The 27020-nt window shown below is 42.5% G+C and overlaps 1 protein-coding gene across 4 annotated transcripts in view; it reads left to right on the top strand.

The window, feature by feature from the left end:
- Window positions 1–26608, top strand: part of TMEM242 (transmembrane protein 242) — a 131412-nt gene extending 104804 nt beyond the window's left edge. The window contains exons 4-5 of one of the 4 annotated variants that reach the window (XR_010791202.1): window positions 20801–20988; window positions 24257–24343. Coding sequence is in view for 3 of the 4 variants with exons in the window: in XM_066596082.1 (XP_066452179.1) it covers window positions 4085–4240 (156 nt within the window). In the remaining variant the exon portion in view is untranslated. The other 3 variants (XM_066596083.1, XM_066596084.1, XM_066596082.1) reach the window with 3 other exon arrangements.
- Window positions 26609–27020: the final 412 nt, after the last annotated feature.

Here is a 27020-nt window from a genome sequence, read left to right as displayed (position 1 = left end):
TTTTGATGATGATGATATATACTGTAGATGGTGGGATATTCAAAGTCTTTGCAATTTTACGTTGAACGTTTTTCTGAAATAGTTCCACCATTTTTAAAAGCAGTTTTTCACAGATTGGTGAACCTCTGACCTTCCTTCCTTCTGAGAAACTCTGCCTCTCTAACATGCTTTTTTTTTTTTTTAATACAGTCATGTGATTTAAAATTTTACTGCACACTGATGAGGGGCAAGCACCCGAAACAGCCTGTCTGTGCATGATCTCTAGCTTGGTTTAATATTGCCAATCATTGAGGACTTGTTTTAAGGTCACTTTGAATTGAAGGAATGCTGCCATCCAATAGATGGCGCTGTAGAGGTATTTTTCCATCTGTCTTATTTTCTGTAGTACCACTTACATCTCAAAAAATTTGGGACAGGATTAACAAAAGCCTGGAAAAGTGTTTAGGTTTTTTTTTTCCTTTTTTTTTTTAAATAGAAAAATCTCTCCCTTTCCCCTTGTCATATGTGTTCTACTGTGATTAAAATATAGTTAGATTACATTCTTCATTTTTTAACACTTATTTACATTTTACACAGCATCTCCACTTTTTGGGAATCGGAGTTGTATATAGTTGTACAGTGGCCTTTTTATTTCTGTAATGCCAAAATCGGCCTTGCAGCTTTAACACACAGGGTTTTGCATTGCATTTTTAAAACTCTCCAAGGAATGGCAATACATGGATCACTGCAGTTACTTTATTTGGGCTTAAGCAGGTTGTGTTTTTGGTAAAATGCATCAAGCAAATATGCATTTTGTGAATGGAAATTAATATTTTTCCATTCATTGCTCACTTTTTTCCAAGATGTTAACTGTATTTAAAATGTCGTACTCTAATGACTTAAAGTAAGTCTGTCATATACTTTTTGGGCTATCAACTATATATACTGGCAGATGTCCAATATAATATGAAGGACATATTGTTACCTTCATGGTTTCACTGCATCTCTACTCTCCAGATACAGCACGCGGCAGAAATAACGTACTGTATGTAAACTAGACGTGCTCTATCCAATGGGTGGGCTAGCTCTGTCTGCGGTTCAGATTTCTCCCCATCCACTGATATAAAACCATGCTCATTCAATGCTTCACGATGTCTCCAGCGCCGGCTGTTGGAGATGTCATGCGTTCTATCACCTCGCTTGCGCCATACTGATGACTGCGCATGATGTCAGTCAAGCCGGGAAAGAGTCACAGAGCATGCGCGTGCTCCCTAAGTACGGCGCAAGCGTGGTGATGGTGGAATGTATAACATCTCCAGTGGGTAAAGCATTGAATAGGCATGATTTTTATATCAATGGGTAGGGAGAGTAGACAGAGCTGACCCACCCATCAGATGGTGCACCTCTAATTTGCATATAGCGCAAGGCAGAAGTGATGGGCTATAACTGGAGAATGGAGATGCAGTGAAACACAATAAGGGTGACAATATGTTCTCCACATAATCGGACATCTGCCAGTATATTCAGTTGGTATCCCAAAAAGTACACGACAGACATGCTTTAATGATACGCTAATGGGCTTCTTACGGAATTTAGTTAGGAAATTGAGACTGTGAGCCCCACTGGGAACAGGAAGCATTGTGAACTATCACAATACCTGTACAGCGTAGAGTATAAGTTCGCACTGTATAATAGATGTGTGATACTTTATTCTTTTTAAGTCGTGTTCCGAAACTGCTTTCACTGTTTTGCAATACATTCAAAGTCATAACTTTTGTCCGTATTCTTTACTGAGCAAATCCGTCACGTGATCTGCACGGATGCAGACCAGGAGCCCAGTTCGATTTAGAAAAAGATGTTTTGGGGACTTGGATCTAGACCTAGAACTGCCTTTCCTATAAATTACACACTGAAGAAGCTTGTAACAGATGAGTGGGAAAAGATCGAGAACAGGGTAACTTTCTAAAGAGAGTTCAAAGAGAGACTCCTATTTAATCCAGAGGAGACAAACCTTTGGAGTGAAATACCTAAAGTACATTCAACTGTGGCTAAACCAACCAGAAATACCTCCCTTTCATTTGGGAACTCCTCTCAACTATGGGATCCTATGGACTAAAAAGCAGACCTATAACTTAAGAGATCATGTTTTGGAAGTAGTGGATAGCACTCACTAGAAAGGTAATTCGAAGATGGAGTCGGTGTAGATGAAGGGTTTTTGATCCAGAAGGTAGCGGGTAATCATGAATGCTTGGAGAATCTCATAAATGTATGAGAGAGCAGCTGAAGGAGACTCCAATCATATGAAATGAGGGAGAAAAAACAAATACAAATAGAAAGAAAAATCCTCAGCGCTCATGCTTTCTTGCATGGTTTGAGCGCTGAGGATTTTTCTTTCTATTTGTACTCAGGAGATCATGGGAAGCCATATCTACCCTGATAGAGGCTAATATTGCAGCCACATCCGTGGCCAGAGCTATGTTTCTCTTGCTCACAAGACTTGAAGACAGTCTAAAACAAAGAACCTCCAGGGAAGAGATATGCAAGGGTATCCCTTTACTTAAAAAAGTCACAGGTTTCTTGGCGGATGCATCCGTAGAATCCCTCAGGATTGCTGTAAGAAATGCAAGTTTGAATAGTGCCTCTAGTAAGGCATTATGGCTGAAAGCATGGAGAGAGGATGCAACATCCCCTTTCAGGTGAATATTTATTTGGTGACAAACTGAATAAAATCCTGGAAAAAGCGGGGAAAGGGAAGGGACTACCCAGAGAGTTTAGACCAAGAGACACTCTTCTCTCATACAGACCTAGCTACCCGCAGAGACAAACCAGAGGGAAAGGAAAATCAGGCAGATAGACTTATCCTAAGGGAAGGAAAGGTAAAACCCTTCCATTACCATTCCTGCTCCAAATATCCTCTGAAGTCAAACAGCCAGTGGGAGGCAGATGGCTCCTATACTATGGGAAATGGACACTTTCTGATAATGCATGGGTACTGCGAATAATCCAGCAGGTTTATAGGATAGAATTTTACTCACTACCACCTGGGAAATTTGGGATTACAACTAATCAGTACATAAATTTCCAGCAAAAATTACGACAAAGGGTGAAGGACCTTTTACGGATAGGTGCAATAATGCCAGTTCCTTTTTTAGTGAAAAGGGAAAAGATTACTATTCAAAAATTTTTATAGTTATCAAGCTAAACGGGTCCTCCAGAATAATAATAAATCTTAAGTCTCAATAATAGGAAATTTTAAAATGGAAACCAATGAATCTACTATACCTCTGATAAAGCAGAACAGCCTCTCATGTACCTTGGATTTAAAGGATGCAAACTACCATATACCAGTCCATCAAACTTACCAAAAATACATTAGGTTTGCTCTTCAAATGGACACAGACATTTACCATTTTCAGTTTGTCTGCCTTTTGGTCTGGCGTGCCCTGCATTTATTTTCCAAAATACTGATAGAGCCAATAGCTCACATCAGGGGTTAATATTGTCCCATACCTGGATGATCTGTTAATTATTGCAGATGATAAACCTACCATGTCAACTGATCTGACCCAGATGATAGAACTTTTGTCAGGTCTGGGGTGGATAATAAATTACAAAAAATCAAGTCCAACCCCGGACACTAAAAAAAGTATTCCTTGGGGTACTGTTGGATACAGGTTCAGGCTCATCATCCCTTCCGCAGGAAAAAAAGAAGCAGATGATGGAGTTGGTTAAGAGATTTAAAAATAAAAGCTTTTTACCTATTAGATAAGCAATGCAAATTCTGGGGGAAATGACTGCGTGCATAACCATGGTGCCATGGGCTCTAGCACATTCTAGGCCCCTCCAAAGGGAGGTTCTGTCCAAGTGGGATGGATATCCCTAGATAAAAATATTAAGTTATGCCCACTAACTAAGAGGTCATTGACCTGGTGGACTCTATCCAATAACCTGAGCAAGGAATTACAGGGGCACGAGCATCCTTTTGCTTTTGATAACCACCGATGCAAGTAAATCAGGTTGGGGGTCTCAAGTAGGACAAACAATTTTTCAGCATGTCTGAATATATTCTGATAATACGACAACTGTCTCCTTTGTTCGTTATCAGGGAGAGACCAGGCACCGACACCTACAGAAGCTGACAAAGAACTTTTTTTTTTTTCTGGCCAGAGGACAATCTTCAGTCCATAACGGCGGTCTATCTCAGCAGGCAGGAACTCGACCCGGGGGAGTGGTCTCAATACTGAGGTGTTCAACCAGCTAGTAGCCCAGTGGGGAAAACCACAGATGGATCTGTTTGCCTCCCTGGAAATACCAGCAGGACAACTCAGAGGGTTGGATGCATTAGCTCAAAGATGGGAACTGTCACTGGCTTATGCTTTTCCTGCCCTACCTCTGATAGCTCGGGCTCTTCAAAAAAAATCAGAGGCAGCAGAATAAAGCTCATATTTATCGCTCCACAGTGGCGCAAAAGGTCGTGGTATCCTGATTCTGAGTCTGGCAGTTCAGGGCCCGATTCGTCTACTATGCAGAGAGGATCTGCTCATGCAGGGCCCAGTAAACTGCTCTAACATTCGCCAGTTACAACTGACGGCCTGGTTACTGAGGGGGAGGGATTAGGAAACCAGGGGCTATCGGGGGCAGTTGTGGATACTCGTATGGCTAGTAGGAAAAAGGTAGCATCTAAAATTTATGCCACATTGGCTAAAAGACTTATTAGTACAGTGTTCCCCAAAAATAAAACATCCCCTGAAAATGAGACCTAGTAGAGGTTTTGCTGAAGTGCTAAATATAAAGCCTGCCACAAAAGTAAGACCTAGCTCTGTCCCTGCTGTTTGAGTCTGCTGTGATGAGCTCCCCCTGGTGGCCAGAAGCTGCAATACGGTCCCTGCTGTACACGTGGTCCAGGAACTGCTGTGGGTGATCGTTACAGTCTCCAGACAGTGTGTGGGAGCCAGGAATTTTACAGCCCTTATTTTTTGTGGCCCTGTATGTGAGTCAGGCAACCAGTGTGTCACTTTGATTCTTTAGGGGGTGATTGTTACAGTATCCAGACACTGTGTACATGGAAATAATAGTAGTAACAAGAAATTCTTGATAGGATTCACAGTTTGTCTGGTTATGCTGGTTTGTGATGACAACTACTGTACAGTATATAATCATTCTTTTTGTTCAACAATAAATGTGAATTCTTCATGGAAAAAAATGCATCCCCTGAAAATAAGACCTAGCGCATCTTTGGGAGCAAAAATTAATATGACACTGTCTTATTTTCAAGGAAACAGGATAGTAGTGAAAATATGGATTTTGAGAACCCAAATTATAACAAAATACTGGAGTTTCTACAAAAGGGACTAGAATACTGAGAGTACACGTGGCAGCTCTTAGTGCCTTTTTTGACACCCACTTTGTAGAACGTAAGTGGGTTAAAAGTTTTGGGTTTTTTTGTTTTTTTTTTAAAAAGGGGCTGAAGGGAAAAAAAACATTCATCAGGAAAATAGACCCTCCTTGGGTACCTAAATACAATCCTAGATAGTATTTGTAATACCCCTTTTGAAACCATTGATGAAATAACTCTAAAAAGACAGTCTACCTTATGACAATCACCACTGCTAGGACTGCCCTACTGTGTAAAGAACAATTTCTTAAACTTTTTTAGAGGACCATATAATTTTAACAATAACCCTCTTTTGATCCTAGAATTGTATCATCTTTTTATAGAGAGCAAGAGATTATATTACCCTCTTTCTGTCAAAACTTTAAAAACCGTAAGGAGGAAATGCTACATAACCTGGATGTTAGACGAACTGTGATGAGCTATATGTGTATATAGGTATAGATATCACAATCCTTTAGGAGATCTGAGAGTCTTTTTATTCAATTTCGGGGCCAAAACAAGGGGAAGGTGGCCACCAAAAATGCTATTGCTAGGTGGATCAAGATGTGCAACAGAGAGGCTTGTATATTTAAGAACTTGAGCCCCCCCAGAGGGGATTAAAGCCCATTCCACTAGGTCTCTTGCGTTTTCATTGGCTGAGAGGGCTGAATGCTCGAGGGAGCAGATATGTAGAGCGGCCACATGGACTAGTCTCCACACTTTTTCTAAACATTATCGTTAAGACTTAGTCTGGTAAGGATACGGCTTTCGGGAGAAAAGCCCTGTAGGTTGTGATCCCTCCCTAAACCGGTTTCCAATCTGCCATTACCTCCAGAAGTTCTGTCAGGATAGACTAAATGGAAAATACAGAATTGGTCTTACCCACTAATTCCTTTTCCGTGAGTCCATCATGGTGATAGAAGAAGGGGCAGAGGAGGCCAGAGAATGAGAACAAGAGGAAGAGGCAGAGGTAATAGTACCGAGAGTCATTTTTTAGGGCAACCCATTACCCACTATATGACACGGAACCGGGGCTTGATGGGAATGCCATCATACCATCAGACTTAGTTACGTCCCCAATGCCTGTCGGGGATGATGCTGAGAGTGTCGCTGCTCGAACCACTAATGAGAATGAGTTACAAGTCATAAATCTGTCATCCAGGAATTTGACAAGGCAAGAAGAATCTGTAATTAAGAAAGGTTTATCGTTCATCCCCACGAGCAAATTTTGTTTGTTTGAATGGACAAAAGACATCGCACTATTTTTGAGGAAATTGCGATGGAAGAAACATTTTGCCATTCGTGACCGAAAAAAATGCACAGAGCTAGGTCTGGACCATCAGGACCTGGAAGCCATTTTAGCCTTGGAAGCCCTGGAGAACGAGAACATGAGAGATCCTAGCAAGGGCCCATTCACCAATTTGAAACCAAAAAATACGAGCTTACCCCCGTCTGCGGATTCTCCGTATATAGAGATCTTTGAAACTATGGTGACTGAGGATCTTGAGAGGCTGTCCAAAGAGAAGAAATTTAAGCATCAAAACCTTACCTTTGGCGAAAAAATGGCTCTCCAAAAGCTTGAGAAGGATGAAACTATAATTATTAAGCCCTCTGATAAGGGGGGCAATATAGTATTGATGGACCGTGATGCCTATAGGGCAATGTGCCTCCGGATATTATTGGATAAATCCAACTATCAGATACTGAAGGAGGACCCTACTGACACCTTTCTTATTGAGCTCAGAAATATCTTGATGCAAGCAAAAATGGATGACTTGATTGATGACAAAGAATTTCAATATTTATTCTCGCCTACACCTCAAATAGCGACATTCTACGGTTTACCTAAGATCCATAAAGGTCTGACTCCGGTAAAAGGCCGGCCTATTGTAGCAGGCAATGAGAGCTTGACTCAAGGAATTAGTACGTACCTAGACGTTGCATTAAGACCATTTGTTGAATCACTACCGGCTTATATTAAGGACACAACGGATGTCCTCAAAAAATTGGAGGACATTGTCCTATCCCCGAATACGAAACTGGCAAGCCTCGATGTTGAGGCCTTGTACAGTTCGATACCTCATAGTGGGGGACTTAAAGCCGTAGAATATTACCTGAACCAGAAGGGCACACATTTGAAACAACACAACAATTTGTTAATGACTTTGTTGTCCTTTGTTCTCACGAAAAATTACTTCCTCTTCGAGGGGAGGTACTTCCACCAGCTCAGGGGCACGGCTATGGGGAGCCCGTGTGCCCCCAGCTATGCCAATCTGTACCTGGGCTGGTGGGAGGAGACCACCGTGTTTAGTGAGAACAATGAAAATTGGACCCCATTTATCGATCTTTGGGTCCGATTTATTGACGATGTGCTCATCCTCTGGACAGGTGAAATTGATGACTTTCATAGGTTCGTCAATAATTTGAACACCAATGATCTAGGACTGTACTTCACGGCCGAAATTGACCCTTCTAAAATTACATTCTTGGACCTCGCCATAACCAAGATGCCTAACGGATCTTTGCAAACATCTATATTTCGAAAAGCGACAGCAACCAACACTCTTTTACACTGGGAGAGTCATCATCCTACCTCCCTTAAATGCGGCATACCAAAGGGACAGTTAATTCGCACGCGGCGTAACTGTTCCTCTGACAACGACTTCGTGACTAAATCCCGTGAGATGAGTCAAAGGTTCACCAATCGAGGCTATCCTGCGGAGGTAGTAGAAAAAGCCAACATCTACACTAAGAGTCTAAAACGGGAAGACTGTCTGAGACCAAGAAAGAAAGTTGATGGTGATGCAAAGATCCGTATTATTGGTACTTATGACGATCAGTCTAATGAAGTCAGACAGATTTTGAACAAATACTGGCATATACTGTGCAAAGACTCAGACATTGTGGAACATCTCCCGAATAAACCCCTGATCACCTACAAACGGGGACGCAATCTGAGGGATCGATTAGTCCATAGCCACTTTTCTGTACAGACATCTACAAAGACATGGCTTGGTTCTGATCTCCCTAAAGGTACATTCAGGTGCACAGGATGTAAGGCATGCAAGTACATAAAACGGGGTGGTAACTTTTCTAGCTCTGTAACGGGCATGACATACCAAATAAAGGACTTTATAAACTGCAGGTCCAGTGGTGTTATATACAAGGCTACCTGTCCGTGCCCACTAGACTACGTAGGCAAAACCATCCGCCAATTACGTAGACGTGTACTTGAACATATTGGGAATGTCAATCGGGGAGATAAGACAAGTCTGGCTGAACATGTGCGGGATGTACATAATAATAACCCAGATTGCATCCAGTTTCAGGGAGTTGAGATCATCAGGCCGAATGGAAGAAGAGGCAACATAGATAAAATGTTGCTACAAAAGGAGACCCGGTGGATTCACCGATTGGACTGTTGTAGTCCGAAGGGTCTAAATGATCAGTTATCATTCACCGCATTTATATAATTGCACCATGGCATAAGGTGGATATGTGTAAAGGTGGGTTTATTGTCATAACTGACATGGTTTATGAGAGTTTTGTTAGTGGTGTAGTAATCCAATATAATATCATATATACCCATAACATAGTGGTTTTATTACCAAGAGGTCGTTGCACTAACAGAATGTCTGAGATACATTTGTTCTACGTCCTGAATTTACTCCACCATGCTGGTAGTAACTGAATTTATTACTACCTACACACTGTGATACCTACCTTCTCCTATGCACTATTGTATGCCTCTGATAAGTTTAAATACTGCAGACATGGGTCTCATACAGTTATACTTACCTTCTCCAATGCACTAGTATATGCCTCTGATATGTTTAAATACTGCAGACATGGGTCTTATACAGTTATACTTACCTTCTCTAATGCACTAGTATATGCCTCTGATATGTTTAAATACTGCAGACGTGGGTCTTATACAGCTGATTTATTCATTTCCTACTGTCACATTTATTTTACACCTTAATACTTATCATCCTGTAAGGGGCTTGAATGCACCTCGCTACCCCCTGTACACGACGTGCGCTGGATCTGCATAAGTGTCCTGATGCCGCTGCGTCTTCTGCCTCTGTGGTTGGCGTTGGTTGGCATCATCGAGCGCTGTGTGGCTCTGCGCATGCGTGGGACCTCCGCTATCGCGAGATCCCGGTTAGACAAGTGTCGGGTGAGGAATTGTAGCAGATTGGCTGAGCGAGGACGAGCCCCCACACAGGGGGGTGTGGCTTGGTCCTTTTAAGCCCTGTCATCGGGCTACGGACCATCGCTGCTCATTTCTATACAGCCGGTCAGGCTGTTCACATCGCTACCCGTTAACACAGCTGATCTAATAGCGCAGTCTTATACATCAATGACTGCCTCTACACTTAGCTGAATTTGTTATGCAATCTCTTCATCTTGAGATTGCATTTGAGTAGACCATCCTGATGATACAGCCTATTTGTTATAGGTCTGTTGAAACGCGTTGATGGTATTTCTATCAGAATAGGGTCACTTTACCACTGTGCTACTTAGTGGGTAAAACAGTTGACTAATAGACCAAGCGTCAGGTGGTTTTTTGGACTTAGTACCATTAGTCCTGCCTCTGACACTGGCTCTGTTTGTGCTATCCATACGGGTCCCAGTACTACATAGTAGACCAATTATTAGGCATTCCTTTGTGGACTATAAATCAGTCCTGCCTTCTTTATTGGGTCTTCTTGCAGTCACTTATAACCTGCATATAGTTGGTTCTTTTTAAACCACTGTAGCAAGTTATAAATAGTCAGTGCCTCTTCAATAAAACCAATAAAAACGAAATAAGAAGAAGCACTCAGCAGCAGCTATGGTGCACTTACACTGATAGCAGTATATCTCAGCTATCAAGGTTACACCATATTTAGCTATACCTTGGACAGCTGACTTTTTTGTCTGCATCATCCAATGATAATTGTGCTTGCTATATTCACTAGAAGTTTCTATCCATTAGTATATCATAAGGGATATCCATCATTCGTTTTTGCCCTTGATATTGAGACATAATTGTCAGTACGACGATACGGTGTTATGAGTACAATCATGTGTATCAAAGCCTTGTGTATGGTATATTGACCACGAATCTCTACCACCGGTTCACTACAAGGGGCACACATCTCCTGTTCTTGTCCTTTATACTGTGGCACCAGTATTTGAACGGAGAGATGGTGATATGAGCACTATTATCTCTACTGGAGCATATACACTGGTGTCTATCTTTTGTTGTATATAGCTCAAGACATTTAATAAGAATACACTATATAGTGGTTCTATCCATTACAAATGCCCAAGGTATCACGCCACACGTCAGGTGCCGACTGACCGTGACAGGCACGTTACTTACAAAGGATTGATCACGCCCTTTTAGATATATAAAAATATTTCATTTTAATTTTCACTAATAAAGGTTAAATTTTATTTATTGTTTAGTGGTTCCCTCGGTGATCCATTTATTCCTTTAGGGAATTCATTCTGTCTCGGTGACGAATCCATCATGACAGCACACTTTTCCCACCTGCTATGAATTTTATTTTCCTGATGTAACGATATTTTATATAACACTAGCTTACCCGTCGCGCGTTGCTGCACAGACAGACATACATTCATTCGTTTTTATATATCTAGATAACCAATCACAGCACAGCTTTCATGTTACCTCAGTGGTATAATATATAACAACCAATCACAGCGCAGCTTTCATGTTACCTTAGCAGTATAAAATATAACAACCAATCAGAGCGCAGCTTTCATGTTACCTCAGCAGTAAGAGAAATAACCAATCACAGCGCAACTTTTATTCTGCCTCAGCAATATAAAAAATAGCAACCAATCACAGCGCAGCTTTCATGTTACCTCTGCGGTATTATATATAGCAACCAATCACAGCGCAGCTTTCATGTTACCTCAGTGGTATAATATATAACAACGAATCGCAGCACAGCTTTCATGCAACCTCAGTAGTATAAGAAGTAGCCACCAATCACAGCGCAGCTTTCATGTTACCTCAGCAGTATAAGAAATAGCAACCAATCACAGCACAGCTTTCTTGTTACCTTAGCATTCACAATATCCAGCAATTGTCTTGCGAAATGTTCGGCGGATGCATCATTTTGTAGTTGAACACTCATCCCGTTGCTCGTAATGCCTTTTGCTTTCGTGCTTGAGATGGAAATCAAACGATCTTTGTCTGGGGGGCATAACTGTCGACGATGCTCGTACGCGCGCCACCTATCGTAGGATAGTTGTACTATGCCTATAATCTTCCCAGGAGTGTACTCAGCAACTTCCCAAAGTCTCATGGCAATTGGATGAATGGTGTAGTAATGCATAAAGGACAGACAGACAGACATTCATTTATATATATCAGGAAGTGAGAGAATTAGATTCCGTACGTAAAATTTGGACGCTAATTGTTTTGCGCTTAGAATTGAATAATCGTCTTGGGACCCATTAACTTTTCCTATTTATAGCATAATCAATGCCCGTGCCAAATTTCAAGTTTCTATGTGAGAAAATGACATTCCGTACGTAAAATTTGGACGCTAATTCTTTTGCGCATAGAATTGAATAATCGAGTTGGGACCCATTAGCTTTTCCTATTTATGACATATTCAATGCCCGTGTCAAATTTCAAGTTTCTAGTGACCAGACAACATGTGGTCAAAGGAACTCTCAATTGAGGTGAAGCAGAACATCCTGAGGCTGAAAAAAAAGAAAAAATCCATCAGAGAGATAGCAGACATGCTTGGAGTAGCAAAATCAACAGTTGGGTACATTCTGAGAAAAAAGGAATTCACTGGTGAGCTTGGGAACTCAAAAAGGCCTGGGCGTCCACGGAAGACAACGGTGGTGGATGATCGCCGCATACTTTCTGTGGTGAAGAAGAACCCGTTCACAACATCAACTGAAGTCCAGAACACTCTCAGGGAAGTAGGTGTATCTGTCTCTAAGTCAACAGTAAAGAGAAGACTCCATGAAAGTAAATACAAAGGGTTCACATCTAGATGCAAACCATTCATCAATTCCAAAAATAGACAGGCCAGAGTTAAATTTGCCGAAAAACACCTCAAGAAGCCAGCCCAGTTCTGGAAAAGTATTCTATGGACAGATGAGACCAAGATCAACCTGTACCAGAATGATGGGAAGAAAAAAGTTTGGAGAAGAAAGGGAACGGCACATGATCCAAGGCACACCACATCCTCTGTAAAACATGGTGGAGGCAACGTGATGGCATGGGCATGCATGGCTTTCAATGGCACTGGGTCACTTGTGTTTATTGATGACATAACAGCAGACAAGAGTAGCCGGATGAATTCTGAAGTGTACCGGGATATACTTTCAGCCCAGATTCAGCCAAATGCTGCAAAGTCGATCGGACGGCGCTTCACAGTACAGATGGACAATGACCCCAAGCATACAGCCAAAGCTACCCAGGAGTTCATGAGTGCAAAAAAGTGGAACATTCTGCAATGGCCAAGTCAATCACCAGATCTTAACCCAATTGAGCATGCATTTCACTTGCTCAAATCCAGACTTCAGACGGAAAGACACACAAACAAGCAAGACCTGAAGGCTGCGGCTGTAAAGGCCTGGCAAAGCATTAAGAAGGAGGAAACCCAGCGTTTGCTGATGTCCATGGGTTCCAGACTTAAAGGGGTTGTCCCGCGGCAGCAAGTGGGTCTATACACTTCTGTATGGCCATATTAATGCACTTTGTAATGTACATTGTGCATTAATTATGAGCCATACAGAAGTTATAAGAAGTTTTTCACTTACCTGCTCCGTTGCTAGCGTCCTCGTTTCCATGGAGCCGACTAATTTTCGGCGTCTAATGGCCAAATTAGCCGCGCTTGCGCAGTCCGGGTCTTCTTCTTTTCTCAATGGGGCCGCTCGTGCAGGATGCCGGCTCCGTGTAGCTCCGCCCCGTCACGTGCCGATTCCAGCCAATCAGGAGGCTGGAATCGGCAATGGACCGCACAGAAGCCCTGTGGTCCACCGAGTGAGAAGATACCGGCGGCCATCTTCAACCGGTAAGTAAGAAGTCACCGGAGCGCGGGGATTCAGGTAAGCGCTGTGCGTTTTGTTTTTTTTTAAGTCCCTGCATCGGGGTTGTCTCGCGCCGAACGGGGGGGGGTTGAAAAAAAAAAAAACCCGTTTCGGCGCGGGACAACCCCTTTAAGGCAGTGATTGCCTCCAAAGGATTCGCAACAAAATATTGAAAAAAAAATATTGTTTGGGTTATGTTTATTTGTCCAATTACTTTTGAGCTCCTAAAATGTGGAGTGTTTGTAAAGAAATGTGTACAATTCCTACATTTTCTATCAGATATTTTTGTTCAACCCTTTAAATTAAATGTTACAATCTGCACTTGAATTCTGTTGTAGAGGCTTCATTTCAAATCCAATGCGGTGGCATGCAGAGCCCAACTCGCGAAAATTGTGTTACTGTCCAAATATTTCTGGCCCTAACTGTAGACTAATAAAATTATTTTGAGGAACAAAGGCTGTCGTAGTAATTTTTTTAAAATTTTTTTTATTTTTTTTAAATCATTACATTTTTTATTGAGGATAAGAAAAAGGTACATAGTCTTAAGAGTAATCATTATACAGACATGAGTTCCAAACGACTTGGTATATGAGATCAGTCAAACATTACATTTACATCCTCAACGTTTTCAAAATTTTTTTCAAGAAGTCTAGCAACTAAAGGCATGTCTATTTTATATCTAAGAAATGTAGGTGCTTACAACGATCTATTATCTTTAGAACAAAATCCTGTTGAGGTTTGAATCTAACTAAAAAATAACAGTTAACCCCTTGAGTGGCACGCCCGGAAATTTTCCGGGACGAGCTCCACTGCTCATAATGACATAGCCCGGAAGATTTCCGGGCTATGTATCACTATGGGAGCTGCAGAGCACAATGCTACAAGCTGTGGCACTGTGCTCTGCCTGCACAGACCCACACAGAGCAGTGCAAGGGCTTTGAAAAACCAGCAGAAGATATTGCCGATATGTCGGCAACCTCCTGCTTTGTTTACAGGTTGCCATAGAGACCATCGGCTTGTCAGAAGCAAGCCGATGGTCTCTGTGGCAGGGAGAGCTTGGTGCTTGGCTGTGAGAGGACAGCTAGGTACCAGCTCTTACAGCAGAGATCAGAGAAAACCTCCGATCTCTGCTGTGTTAACCCTTTACATGCTGCAGTCTATGTGACTGCAGCATGTAAAGGGCTGTCACTGCAGCATGTAAAGGGCTGTCACCATCGGACCCCTGGAATGTGATCAGGAGTCCTGATGGGTCCCTGTGGAAGTCGTCCCCTAAAGGGACAAAAAAAAAAGGTAAAAAATTATAAAAAAAAATAATAAACACTTGTCTCCCTTTACTTTGTAAAAAATCAAAAATACAATCACACATGTGGTATCCATGTGTCGTAATGACCCAGAGAAGGAAGTTAATACATTATTTAACCCCTTAATGATATGGCCCCTTTTTTTCGTTTTTCCCCATTTCTTTTTTTCCTCCCCCCTGTTTAAAAAAAATCACAACTTGTCCCGCAAAAAACAAGCCCTTATATGGCCATGTCAATGGAAAAATGAAAAAGTTATGGCTCTTGAGACGCAACTGCAAAATTAGTTGAAATTCAATGATTAGACCATTTTAAAAAACCTGCCCTGGTGGGCATGACAGGGTGGTAGGAAACCCGCCACTCAAGGGGTTAAACTTGGCATCGCAATGTATATATTTGCTGTAAAGTTATGTAAGTTCCCTCCACGCGCTCCACATCTCCTCATGTTTCGCCAAAGCGTTATCTCTAAATGCCAACCATCTCTCAAACACTTTCTGTTCTGCCATACGGTCTTTGAATTCTGAAAGGCGGGGGATCAGGTCCCCTCCAATGCTTTGCAATTAAAGTTTTTGCAGTCATCAAAGCATGTCCAACTAGGTATCTGGTTGGGAGAGTGTATTTATCTAGGTCCACTAGCAATAGAATATGTTTTGCCTCTCTTTGTATATGGACTTGTAGAGTTTTGTCCACAAGGGTTAGTACATCGTACCAGAAGTTTCGTAATTTAGGACATGACCAGAATATGTGTGAGAGAGAGCCCCTGCAACCACATCCCCTCCAACACAGACCATCTCCCCTACGGAATCTATGAAATAACATTACGGGGGTAAAGTACCATCTCATGTTAATTTTCACCTGTACTTCTAGTATTCCCAGTCCCTTGGTTGATTTTCCTGCTAGCCTATAGGCTTTGTACCACGCTTCAGTGGAAATAACCGTCCCCAATTCCTTTTCCCAGTTTAAAGGGGTTGTCCCGCGCCGAAACGGGTTTTTTTTTTTCAAACCCCCCCCCCCCCCCCCCCCCCCGTTCGGCGCGAGACAACCCCGATGCAGGGACTGAAAAAAAGAACAGCACAGCGCTTACCTGAATCCCCGCGCTCCGGTGACTTCTATACTTACCGGTGAAGATGGCCTCCGGGATCCTCTTCCTCCGTGGACCGCAGCTCTTCTGTGCGGTCCATTGCCGATTCCAGCCTCCTGATTGGCTGGAATCGGCACGTGACGGGGCGGAGCTACACGGAGCCCCATAGAGAACAGGAGAAGACCTGGACTGCGCAAGCGCGTCTAATTTGGCCATTAGGCCATTTTAGACGGCGAAAATTAGACGGCAACCATGGAGACGAGGACGCCAGCAGCGGAGCAGGTAAGTGAAAAACTTCTTATAACTTCTGTATGGCTCATAATTAATGCACAATGTACATTACAAAGTGCATTAATATGGCCATACAGAAGTGTATAGACCCACTTGCTGCCGCGGGACAACCCCTTTAACATCTGGGCTCTCTTTGATAAATTGTTACCTGTCAAGGTATCATAAAAGGTCCTAGTGTCGGATTTTCCCAAATTGGGTTTTAAGGTAATTCTATTGATAATGTCTAGAGGTAACTATTTCGTGTATTTAAGATTTATTTAGGAAATGTGTGATCCTAGAATATTTGTAGAAGTCTTGTTGATGAGGATTGTATGTGATAGCAAGATCTTTAAAGGGTTTGGTTACATTTCCCGACATCAGGTCAGATATATTTTGCATGCCCCCTTCCATTCTTTTAAATCTAAGTCGGGTATAAATACGTTCAGTGTTTCAAGAGGGAGAGAAGGGGATTTGAGGGTTTCACATGTAGCGACCTTTTGAGTTAGATCTTTCCAAACCTCGAGTGTTGCTGTCGTGGTAGGGGACAGAGAATCTGTTTATTTTTAAGTTTGCGCGATCTGCCATAGCTTCCAATGACGCTGCGAAAAGAAGTGGTTTGCAAGAAGGGAGTCTGGCAAGACTGCTTTCCATGCGCGCCCAACCTAGTTGTTTTTTTTTGGTGGATCATACACCTAGCTTGATTCAGAAGAGACGCTTTGAAATATTTTTCTATGTTGGGGATGTCTGCTCCTCCTTTAGAGCGACGCATGGCTAATATGGATAATGCCAGGCGGGGTCTTTTACCTCCCCACACAAAATCTGATATTTGTTTTTGAAATTTGGACAGCGTAGTTCTTGAAATACAAATCGGCAGGACTCTAAAGAAATATAGGACTTTAGGTAGGATTTTCATTTTGTAAGTCATTATTCTACCGTACCACGTGAGGTTCAGCCCGACTAGTCGGTCAATCTCCCTCCGTGTGGATTCCAGCAATGGGGTGTAGTTGATCCTTTCCAAGTCACTAATTTTGGGCGACAAAGAAATTCCCAAATATGGCAGGTCTCCATCTCTCCACTCAAAGGGAAACTCTCTTTTAATTCTTTTAGGTCTCTTGAGACATTTATTCCCAAAATCATGGATTTGTTGACATTAAGTTTGTACTGCGAAATATTGCTAAAGGATTGTAAGATTTGTTGGGCTGCTCTTAGGGAATTTAATGGTTGAGCCAGAGTAAGAATAATATCATCAGCAAAGAGGCCAATCCTGTGCTGACGGAAGTTTAAGGGTATTCCTTTTAGCTTGGGTGACGACCTAATAGCTTCGGCCAGTGGTTCTATTGTGAGAACGTATAAAATGGGGGAAAGGGGGCAGCCCTGTCTCGTGCCATTCGTTATTTTGAAGGGCTCCGAGAGTGTTCTGTCTACTAACGTTTTTGCTGATGGTGTAGAATACAGGGCCCTAGTGGCGCGCAACACTCCCTCTCCTAAGCCAAATTTTGCCAGCATTTTAAATGCATCCCAGTGAACGCGGTCGAAAGCCTTTTCGGCATCCAGTGCTAGCATGACCGCTGGAGATTGAGATAATTTCAAGGAGTGTAAGAGGTTAATAATCCTACGCGTGCTGTCTGAGGCTTGCCTTCCTTTTACAAAGCCGACCTGGTCGGAATGGATTATCTCGGGGAGAATTTTGAGAAGTCTAAGCGCCAGGGTTTTGGAGAATATTTTTACGTCTGTATTTAGTAATGAAATCGGCGTAAAATTTGATAGGTCGTCCGGGGTCTTTCCCTGTTTGGGCAGAACTACAATGGTAGCTGGGAGTGCCTCCTCTGGGAAAGAGCCGCGTTGCATAGCTGTGTTGAAATTTTTTACCAGAAATGGAGATATTGGTTCTAAAAATAGTTTATAAAATTCGGTTGAAAACCCATCGGGTCCCGGGGCTATTTGATTTTTCATCGTTGAGATTGTGTCAATGACTTCCGGAATTGACATCTTTGTCTAATACTGCTGCTTGAGATTTATTTATTTTAGGGAGATTTAGTTTATTCAAAAATTCATCGATCGCACTGCTATTGGGTTGCTCTAGGTGGGGGTCGCTTTTTAAATTATACAATTCGCTATAATAGGAGCGGAATTTGTCTGCAATCTGCTTCGGGTGTGTGACCTTTAAACTCTGTTTTTTGAACTCCACACGAAGGGGATACTGGCCCTGGTTGTCTTTCTTTTCACCAAGTTAGCCATCTATTTTGACGGTTTGTTTAGTGAGGAGTATGTTAGCTCGGTGGGCTGTAACTTCCCTATCGAAGTCATTTTGTAGTATTTTTCGGAGCTGTAGCCTCGCCTTAAATAGTTTGAGTGGGCAAAGAGGAATTCGTTTGTAATTCCTTTTCTAGGAGTTGGATATCGGCCATCAGGGATTCTGTTTTTTTGAGTTTTGCTTTTTTATATCTGGCGCCTAGTTTTATAAGGACCCCTCTCATGTAAGCCTTATGGGCGTTCCAGAGAGTAGCAGGGTCCAAGCCCGGGGTATCGTTCAATGCGAAAAACTCCTCCACATTCTTTTGTATTTCCTTCTTGTATTCGGGGATTCTCATTAAATAAGTGTTGTTCCTCCACATTCTAGCTTTCTGTCGGAAGCTGCCCAGGGCCAACGACGTCAATATCGGGGCATGATCCGACCACGTGGCCGTGCCTATCTCTGCTTTCGTCACTGAGGTTATTAGTTGCTTGTCTACCAAACACAGATCAATACGAGAAAATGTTCTATGTCTAGAGGAGTAGAACGTGTACTCCCTTGCTGAGGCGTTGAGGCAACGGAAGGTGTCAAAAAGTGCCACTCTACACAGCCATTGATTAAGAAAAACTCCCCTCCTCGTGAGAGGCTGGGTGGTGTCCACAGATCTATCTGGCGCTAAATTAAAATCACCACAGAGGACCAGCGGGCCCCTCGCCACCCGGGATATTTTTTTCATGAGCCCATTTAAGAAATGTATTTGTTTTTTTGTTGGGTCATAGATATTTATTAATGTGATCGGTGATTCTCTCAAAACACCCACTAGGATTATGTAACGGCCCTTAGGGTCACATTTTTTTTTTTCAATAGTAAATGGTGTGGAGTCGTTAAATGCAATCATTACCCCTGCCTGTTTCTTAGGAGCACAGGCGAATATGGTTTGGGGGAATTTCCTGTGGGACATGCGGGCGCTGTCTGTGTCTAAAAGGTGTGTCTCTTGGATACATACAATATCCACGTTTCTGCGAAGTGCCTCTTTCCAGACGGAACCTCTCTTGTGAGGAGAGTTCACACCGTTGGCTTTTATTGACATTATTCTCGTAGCCATTTTCTTGGTATCGGCGATTTGGAGCTAGGAGCTGGAGAACTGGAATATTGAGCGATGCCTGTCAAAACAAAACTATACAAAAAACACATTTTGGTTATGCAAAAGAATGAAAACATGTAGAGTAGTGAACCATATAGCAGAGTCACACTGCAGAATAAAAAAAAACAGCATGACAATCTGAGAATATAGCAAGCAAATGCTTGCGGATTCGTGTGGGGTGTAAAAGTTTGCAGGAGTGTGTTTGCAACACTCAAACCTGCGGTTCCGTGTAACGGCAGGACTTAGATATTGTAAATTCACGCTGCATGCAGGTTGTTTTGTTCTATCATCCTCTAGTTAGGTCGAGTACTTAGGACTTTCTTTCACGGGTTTTCCCAGGACCTGTTTCAGCTCAGGCAGGGGCAGGGTCTTTCATCTTTATACCCCAAGATTTTAAAGTGTCCTTTGCTGATGCAGGGTCCTGGAGGACATGTAGTGAGTTCTCTTTTGTAGCAATAATCTTTGTGGGGAAACCCCATCTGTAAGGTATATTCGCCTCTCTCAGGGCTAAAGTTACGCTTGCAAAGTTGTGTCTCGCCTCCATAGTAGCCTGAGAGAGGTCAAGGAAGAGCCGGATGTCAGAATAGGGGCTCGGCAGTGATTTCATTTTCCTCGCTGCGTTCATAAGTGCTTCTTTGGTACTGGAGTGGTGAATATGCACTATAATATCCCTAGGGCTATTCTCTTTTAGGAATTTTGGAAGTGGAAGCCTGTGAGCCCTATCAATTTTGAGTTCATGTTCAGGGATATTGGGAAGGATTTTTTTTGATAAGGCGAATGGCGTAGTCAGCAATTTCACTGTTGGAGACCTTCTCAGGGACGCCACGGATTTTAACGTTATTACGTCTATTCCTGTCTTCCAGGTCAGTTATCTTATTCTGTAGTTTGGTCACTGTCCCTTCTAACTCATAATGCGCATCTATAAGATCATTTTGCTTTCGGTGGTGTTCAGCCTATTATTTACCTCCAAAACTGAGGTGTCAACATGGTGTGTTAAACTCTTCAGGTCTGCTTGAATTGTATTTCTTAGAGCCGTTATTGCCTCTTTAATATAAACTTCTGAGGCTGGTCTGTCATATGCGGAGAGGCTATCTATCCCCTTCCTTCATAGCTTGGGGTTCAGTGTTTACAGGGGCATCTCCCTCCACATCATCAGACAACCTCTGTCTAGCTGGGCTGTTAGATGCAGACTGACCTCCCTGCAGCGTCACCGCCGCCATCTTGTTTTTTGCACTGCGCCTTGTGGTGCCTCCCGACATCAGCAAGTTCTCCCCTGCTGTCTCCCTCTCCTCCTGTCCCACTTCTGCTCTCCCCTCACGGGCGCTGTCATCTTCCTCCCCACTCCTAGGTGACCGTTCAGGGGACATGTGTGGGTCTCTTACCGGACCGTCGGCTGCAGAAGCTGATGGTTCCTCCGCCGCCATTTTAGGGAGGGAGCCGCGCGGAACGAAGAATTCTTCCAGCCGCGTCGGGTTCGCTCTGGAGGCTCTTCTCCTGGACGCTGCCATAATCCTGGGGGTTTCACCTAACCGGATGGTAAGTAAAGTGTCCACTGAATGCTTTATTTAGTTGCTGAGCGTCGCTGCGGAGCCTAAGCTAGCACAGCCGTCTCGGTCTCTCCAGGCCACGTCCCCGCTGTCGTAATAATTTGAAGTCAATAGAGAAGTGTGAGGGAGGTGGCCTTTTAAACTCTTTTTTTCCTGTCCCGGAAAGGTCAAAGGGCAACCTACAGTAGTGCTGTCACGATGTACTCACGGAAAAGGAATTTTTTTTCTGTCTACCAAAATTGCCATTTGAGTTATTGTTTCTCCTCTCTTCCCTTGAAATTACCATTGAAGTGATTGTTCACATGAGAATTTTCAGGGTGGAGCAAAGAGACAGTCTTCTCATCTCCCAGAATCGATATTTGAGCGATTTGTTTTCTTCTAATTCCTTGAAATTCCCATTTCCAATTTCCCATCATTTTAAACAGAAGTAGCAATTAGGCTTATTTACATTTCAAAACTGCAGAGCTCTTATTCTTTTATTTTCTTTTTAAGATGCAAATTCTTGTTATGGCTACTTTTGATAATACTATAGGCAATTGCTCAACTCCACTAAACATTTTTGAAATGCAAAGTCATGTTACAGCTACTTTTACTGCATATAATTATATAAATTATAATTGCTCAAATAATAACCAATCTGTTTGATAATTCCCCTGGTTTTGGCTGGGATGGAAATCTACCACTGGCACCTCCGTGTCTCTTTCCTTTTTTTAATAGTCATGGCATTTGAACAGGATAGAAGAGATTTAGATGCAAATGAGTGGGGAGCAGGATGATCACGCGAGCAATGGGTGGGGTTCAACAGTGATATGGTGTGGGATACAGCCAAGGGGATTATGGGAAATAGAAGCCACATACAGGAAGTCTGTGAACAGAATGTAAACAGTGCACAGTTGATTCTTCCGGACAAGCAGCACAAAATAAAGAGGAACGGTAATGGATGGACTTAATGTAGTATTGTGTGATTTACGACTATTTTCGAAATTTGAACGCTTTAAGCCACAATACATTTTCTTAAACTAATACCTATGCTCTATTTTATAGTATTTTTTACATTTCTTTATAACCACCGCTTATATTAGCCTTCTATATGTTAATGTATCCTGGAAAATGTTTTCCTTAGTGCCTTAAAGATCCAGACTTGTATCACGTTTACTTGAAGAGTAACATTTAGATAATCGCTTTCAAAACAAGCCAAAGGAAGCCCTGTGTATTTTTTTTCCAAAGCTATTTCTGTCCCAGTGAACCTTAAGAGATGTAGAAAAAAATAGGAACATGCCTGTTTCTGATCGCCTCGTTCCACAGCTAATCCGTGTAATTCATTACTAGCGAGTCAGCATCCTATTCCCTGCAGGCTTACATGAAAGACATAGCCAAGATAGAGACGAGTCCCAATTGGCCCGCGTGACGCTGCTGCCACTCAGTGTTCTACTTCAAAGGCATAATCATTAGTTCCCACATGAGCCGCGTGAAAGCATTTCCACCGGTTACAAGACCAAAATAGAAAGCTAATGGAATTTGGGTCTGGAATCTGCTTTTTTTTCTCCTCTTGTTCTACAAAAGTTGAGCATTAAAAAAGCCAAGACATTATTGCTGAATTGTGTATTCAAATTTACCGAACAGCTCTGTAGTATTATAATTACATTTTTAATCTTGAATGGGTTCTGTTTTTTTTTTTTTTCCTTTCCTGGGATTGAAAGCAAAATATATCCGATGCAGACAATACTACATATAGATCTAAAAGGTGCAAACACCAAAGGTTCTTTTTTTTTTTTTTTTTTTTTCTTCCAAAAATTGCTTATCAGTTTCATTTGCTGTAGCTGAGCCGCTAAATCTTCATTGGCAGCCCTATTCTTGTCTCAGCAGTCAGACTGTACTGGTCGGATGTTTCAGATTGATTTGTCATGGGAAAACCGTTTTTGGCCATATTTGCACTGTACAGATTTGTTGTAGAAATATCTGCAACAATCTTATCTGAATGGCTCTTGCAGAAATACATGGGCTTACTGCTGAAACAACCTTATTCAGATTAATAGAACTGATTTCACATGAAAAGTCACACCAAAATCTGCTGCATATTTTCTGCTTCAGATTTTGATGCACATTAGAGATGAGCGAGCGTACTCGGATAAGCACTACTCGCTCGAGTAATTGGCTTTATCCGAGTATCGCTGTGCTCGGGTCTAAAGATTCGGGTGCCGGCACGGAGCGGGGAGCTGCAGGGGAGAGCGGGGAGGAACGGAGGGGAGATCTTTCTCTCCTTCTCTCCCGCCCGCTCTCCCCTGCTCCCCGCTGCGACTCACCTGTCAGCCGCAGCGGCACCCGAATCTTTAGACCCGAGCTCAGCGATACTCGGATAAAGCCAATTACTCGAGCGAGTAGTGCTTATCCGAGTACGCTCGCTCCTCTCTAATGCAGATCCATGTCAGTTGAACGTGTGGGGTATTTGCTTTGGATCTGTGCCAATATTCACCTAAAAGGGTACAAATTTTTCTACTGTGGAAACTCCACACCATTTGGTGCTGATTTTGTTTTGGATCTTAGTGCGGATCTGCAACCACATTTCACTCCTTCACTTGAATTTTAAGTTAAAGGAGTGAAGTCTGCTGCGGACCCAAACCAAAATCCTCACCAAAGGACCTTTAGGAACTATTCAAATGGGTCAGAATTGGGACGCAAGATGCACCCAAATCTGCAGCAGCAGAATACCACATCATATCCTCAAGTGTCACTGTGGTTTTTGATGTAAAATTGCAAGCAATTTTTTTAAATCCATTTTCAATTCCGCAGCAAAAATCCACAGGTAGTCTGCAGATTTTAGTGCAGAATTTACCGTGGCTTGTGGTGCGTCCTAATTCCAGCCCTTGTGAAAGGTCCATTATGCTCCCTTCCTTCCATATCGCTACATTCTATCCTCAGAAAATAGAAACAAAGATAACCTGAGAAACCCATTTTTAATGAGATGCCCCGATAGACAGGAAAATAGAGGCCCACCAGCTTATTCATGTTAAACCACATTCACATGTTGCGTATTTGTTTTCTGGACTCTGCACTAAAAGAATACAGTACAAACCATGTGAAAAGTCATAAGCAGTGAAACAATTGTGAGTGCATGCTCTGAATTGTAAATGTTGTAATCTTCTGCGGATTTGTAACAGTTGGCTGCAGATTTTGTGAGAGGTGAAATGCTCGCGTTGCATTTACTTGTGTTAGTGTTTAATTTTTTCATTTATGCTTATTCTTTATTTTTTCTTTAGCTCAAAGAATTTAGAGAGAAAATGCAGTCGTTATTTCCTGCTGTGCCTAAAAGCAGAGAGCAAATTACAGATCCTGGAGATCCTAAGGCATTTAATTGGGAAGATTTTCTGAAGTCTAAGTAATGGAACATTTCACATTCGACCAGGATCATTGTTTTGGGTTTATCTGGATGGCACATGAGCTTCTGCTATTGGTGGCTCCACAGAACATTTGACAACAGAATGGTAGCAATAAATACACCATCAAGATTCTTGCATTTTATACCTAGATGACTGGGCAAGTGATCTTATAGTGCTTTGTGCCAGTAGATGCATCAGTGGTTTGTATTGGATTGTAAAAAAAAAAATCACTGTACTTGCTGTTATGCACATTTTTGGATTGTACAGACATGTTGTATAAAAAAATAATCAAATATAAAATGTTACTTTTTTATGACCTGGACGTTGGAGACAATTTTTTTTTTTTTTTTTTGCTTCCCACCTGTCAGACTGGTATGACATTCTAAATTGTATGGGGGTTAATTCAGTAAGAACTTGTTACTTCTGCCAATGCTGTGTGATCTATTCTCTAAATGGAATGTGTTATCAGTCAATGACCTTTTGTATGTACCAAGTTTTTTATGTTAAACATATTTTATAAAGTGTGTTTTTTTCTAATTTTCAACATTGCAATCTATATTTAATATAAATCCTTACGCCCTACTGTTTACACAGTTGCCATAAAGCCCGATAATAGTTTGAAACTTCCTGTTCTGTAGAGGTCACTTTTCAGTAGTTATTTCAATATTACAGGTAGGATTACAATGAAAGGTACCAGCTATCTATAGATAACACCTATTCACAATGGGTGATGGTCACAGCTTATCTACTCCCCTCCCTGCACTTTATCCTCCACATAGGTCCCAGAGTATGTCTCCAACAATATCCACTAGAAGTCAATAAGCCGCCTTCTGTCCATTGCGTGAATAGCCTATGAATTCTGCCTTACGACATATCTCTAGATTCTGTGTACTGCAGCTCAGGGGAAATGACAGCCTACATAGTTACAGTTAGGGCCAGAAATATTTGGACAGTAACACAATTTTCGCGAGTTGGGCTCTGCATGCCACCGCATTGGATTTGAAATGAAGCCTCTACAACAGAATTCAAGTGCAGATTGTAACATTTAATTTAAAGGGTTGAACAAAAATATCTGATAGAAAATGTAGGAATTGTACACATTTCTTTACAAACACTCCACATTTTAGGAGCTCAAAAGTAATTGGACAAATAAACATAACCCAAACAATATTTTTTTTTCAATATTTTGTTGCGAATCCTTTGGAGGCAATCACTGCCTTAAGTCTGGAACCCATGGACATCACCAAACGCTGGGTTTCCTCCTTCTTAATGCTTTGCCAGGCCTTTACAGCCGCAGCCTTCAGGTCTTGCTTGTTTGTGGGTCTTTCCGTCTGAAGTCTGGATTTGAGCAAGTGAAATGCATGCTCAATTGGGTTAAGATCTGGTGATTGACTTGGCCATTGCAGAATGTTCCACTTTTTTGCACTCATGAACTCCTGGGTAGCTTTGGCTGTATGCTTGGGGTCATTGTCCATCTGTACTGTGAAGCGCTGTCCGATCAACTTTGCAGCATTTGGCTGAATCTGGGCTGAAAGTATATCCCGGTACACTTCAGAATTCATCCGGCTACTCTTGTCTGCTGTTATGTCATCAATAAACACAAGTGACCCAGTGCCATTGAAAGCCATGCATGCCCATGCCATCACGTTGCCTCCACCATGTTTTACAGAGGATGCCTTGGATCATGTGCCGTTCCCTTTCTTCTCCAAACTTTTTTCTTCCCATCATTCTGGTACAGGTTGATCTTTGTCTCATCTGTCCATAGAATACTTTTCCAGAACTGGGCTGGCTTCTTGAGGTGTTTTTCGGCAAATTTAACTCTGGCCTGTCTATTTTTGGAATTGATGAATGGTTTGCATCTAGATGTGAACCCTTTGTACAGATAGTCCCCGACTTGCGAACATTCGACTTACGAATTTCGCTAGATACGAACTATCTGTCCTGCACAGTATGATGTAATGCTATGGCATTACATCATACTGTGCAGGGACCGGACAGGCTTCTATCAAGCCTGATAGAAGCCTGTCCGGTCACATCGCGGTTGCTGGGCAGCCGGGGGCCTTCTGAAAGGCCCTAGGGCTGTCTGTGCAGAGCGCCTAGCAAACCGTACGCTTGATAGGCACTCTGCATAGGCAGCCCTGGGGCCTTTCAGGAGGTCCCCGGCTGCCTAGCAACCACACAGCGTGCCGCGATCTCATCATGGGACGCTGTACGGGCCACCTGAACGTCGGGTGCCGGCTGTTTCTTACAGCGGGCACCCGGCGGCAGCAGTTCCGACGAGCCGCGCCGCTCGTCAGAACTGTTAACACTTTAAATACCGCTGTCAGAGCGGTATTTAAAGTGTTAACAGTTCCGACAAGCGCCACGGCTCGTCGGAACTGCTGCCGCCGGGTGCCCGCTGTAAGAACAGCCGGCACCCGACGTTGTATGGAGCGGGATCCACCCGCGATCCCCTCCATACAACCATTTGTTCGACTTGCGAACAAAACGGACTTGCGAACGGGCTCCCGGAACGGAACCTGTTCGTAAGTCGGGGACTAACTGTATTTACTTTCATGGAGTCTTCTCTTTACTGTTGACTTAGAGACAGATACACCTACTTCCCTGAGAGTGTTCTGGACTTCAGTTGATGTTGTGAACGGGT

This window comes from Eleutherodactylus coqui, chromosome 3 (assembly GCF_035609145.1).
Source record: "Eleutherodactylus coqui strain aEleCoq1 chromosome 3, aEleCoq1.hap1, whole genome shotgun sequence".
Classification (NCBI taxonomy): Eukaryota; Metazoa; Chordata; class Amphibia; order Anura; family Eleutherodactylidae; genus Eleutherodactylus; species Eleutherodactylus coqui.
The sequence above is the reverse complement of the archived record's forward strand: the minus strand, read 5'-3'. Positions and strand labels throughout refer to the sequence as shown.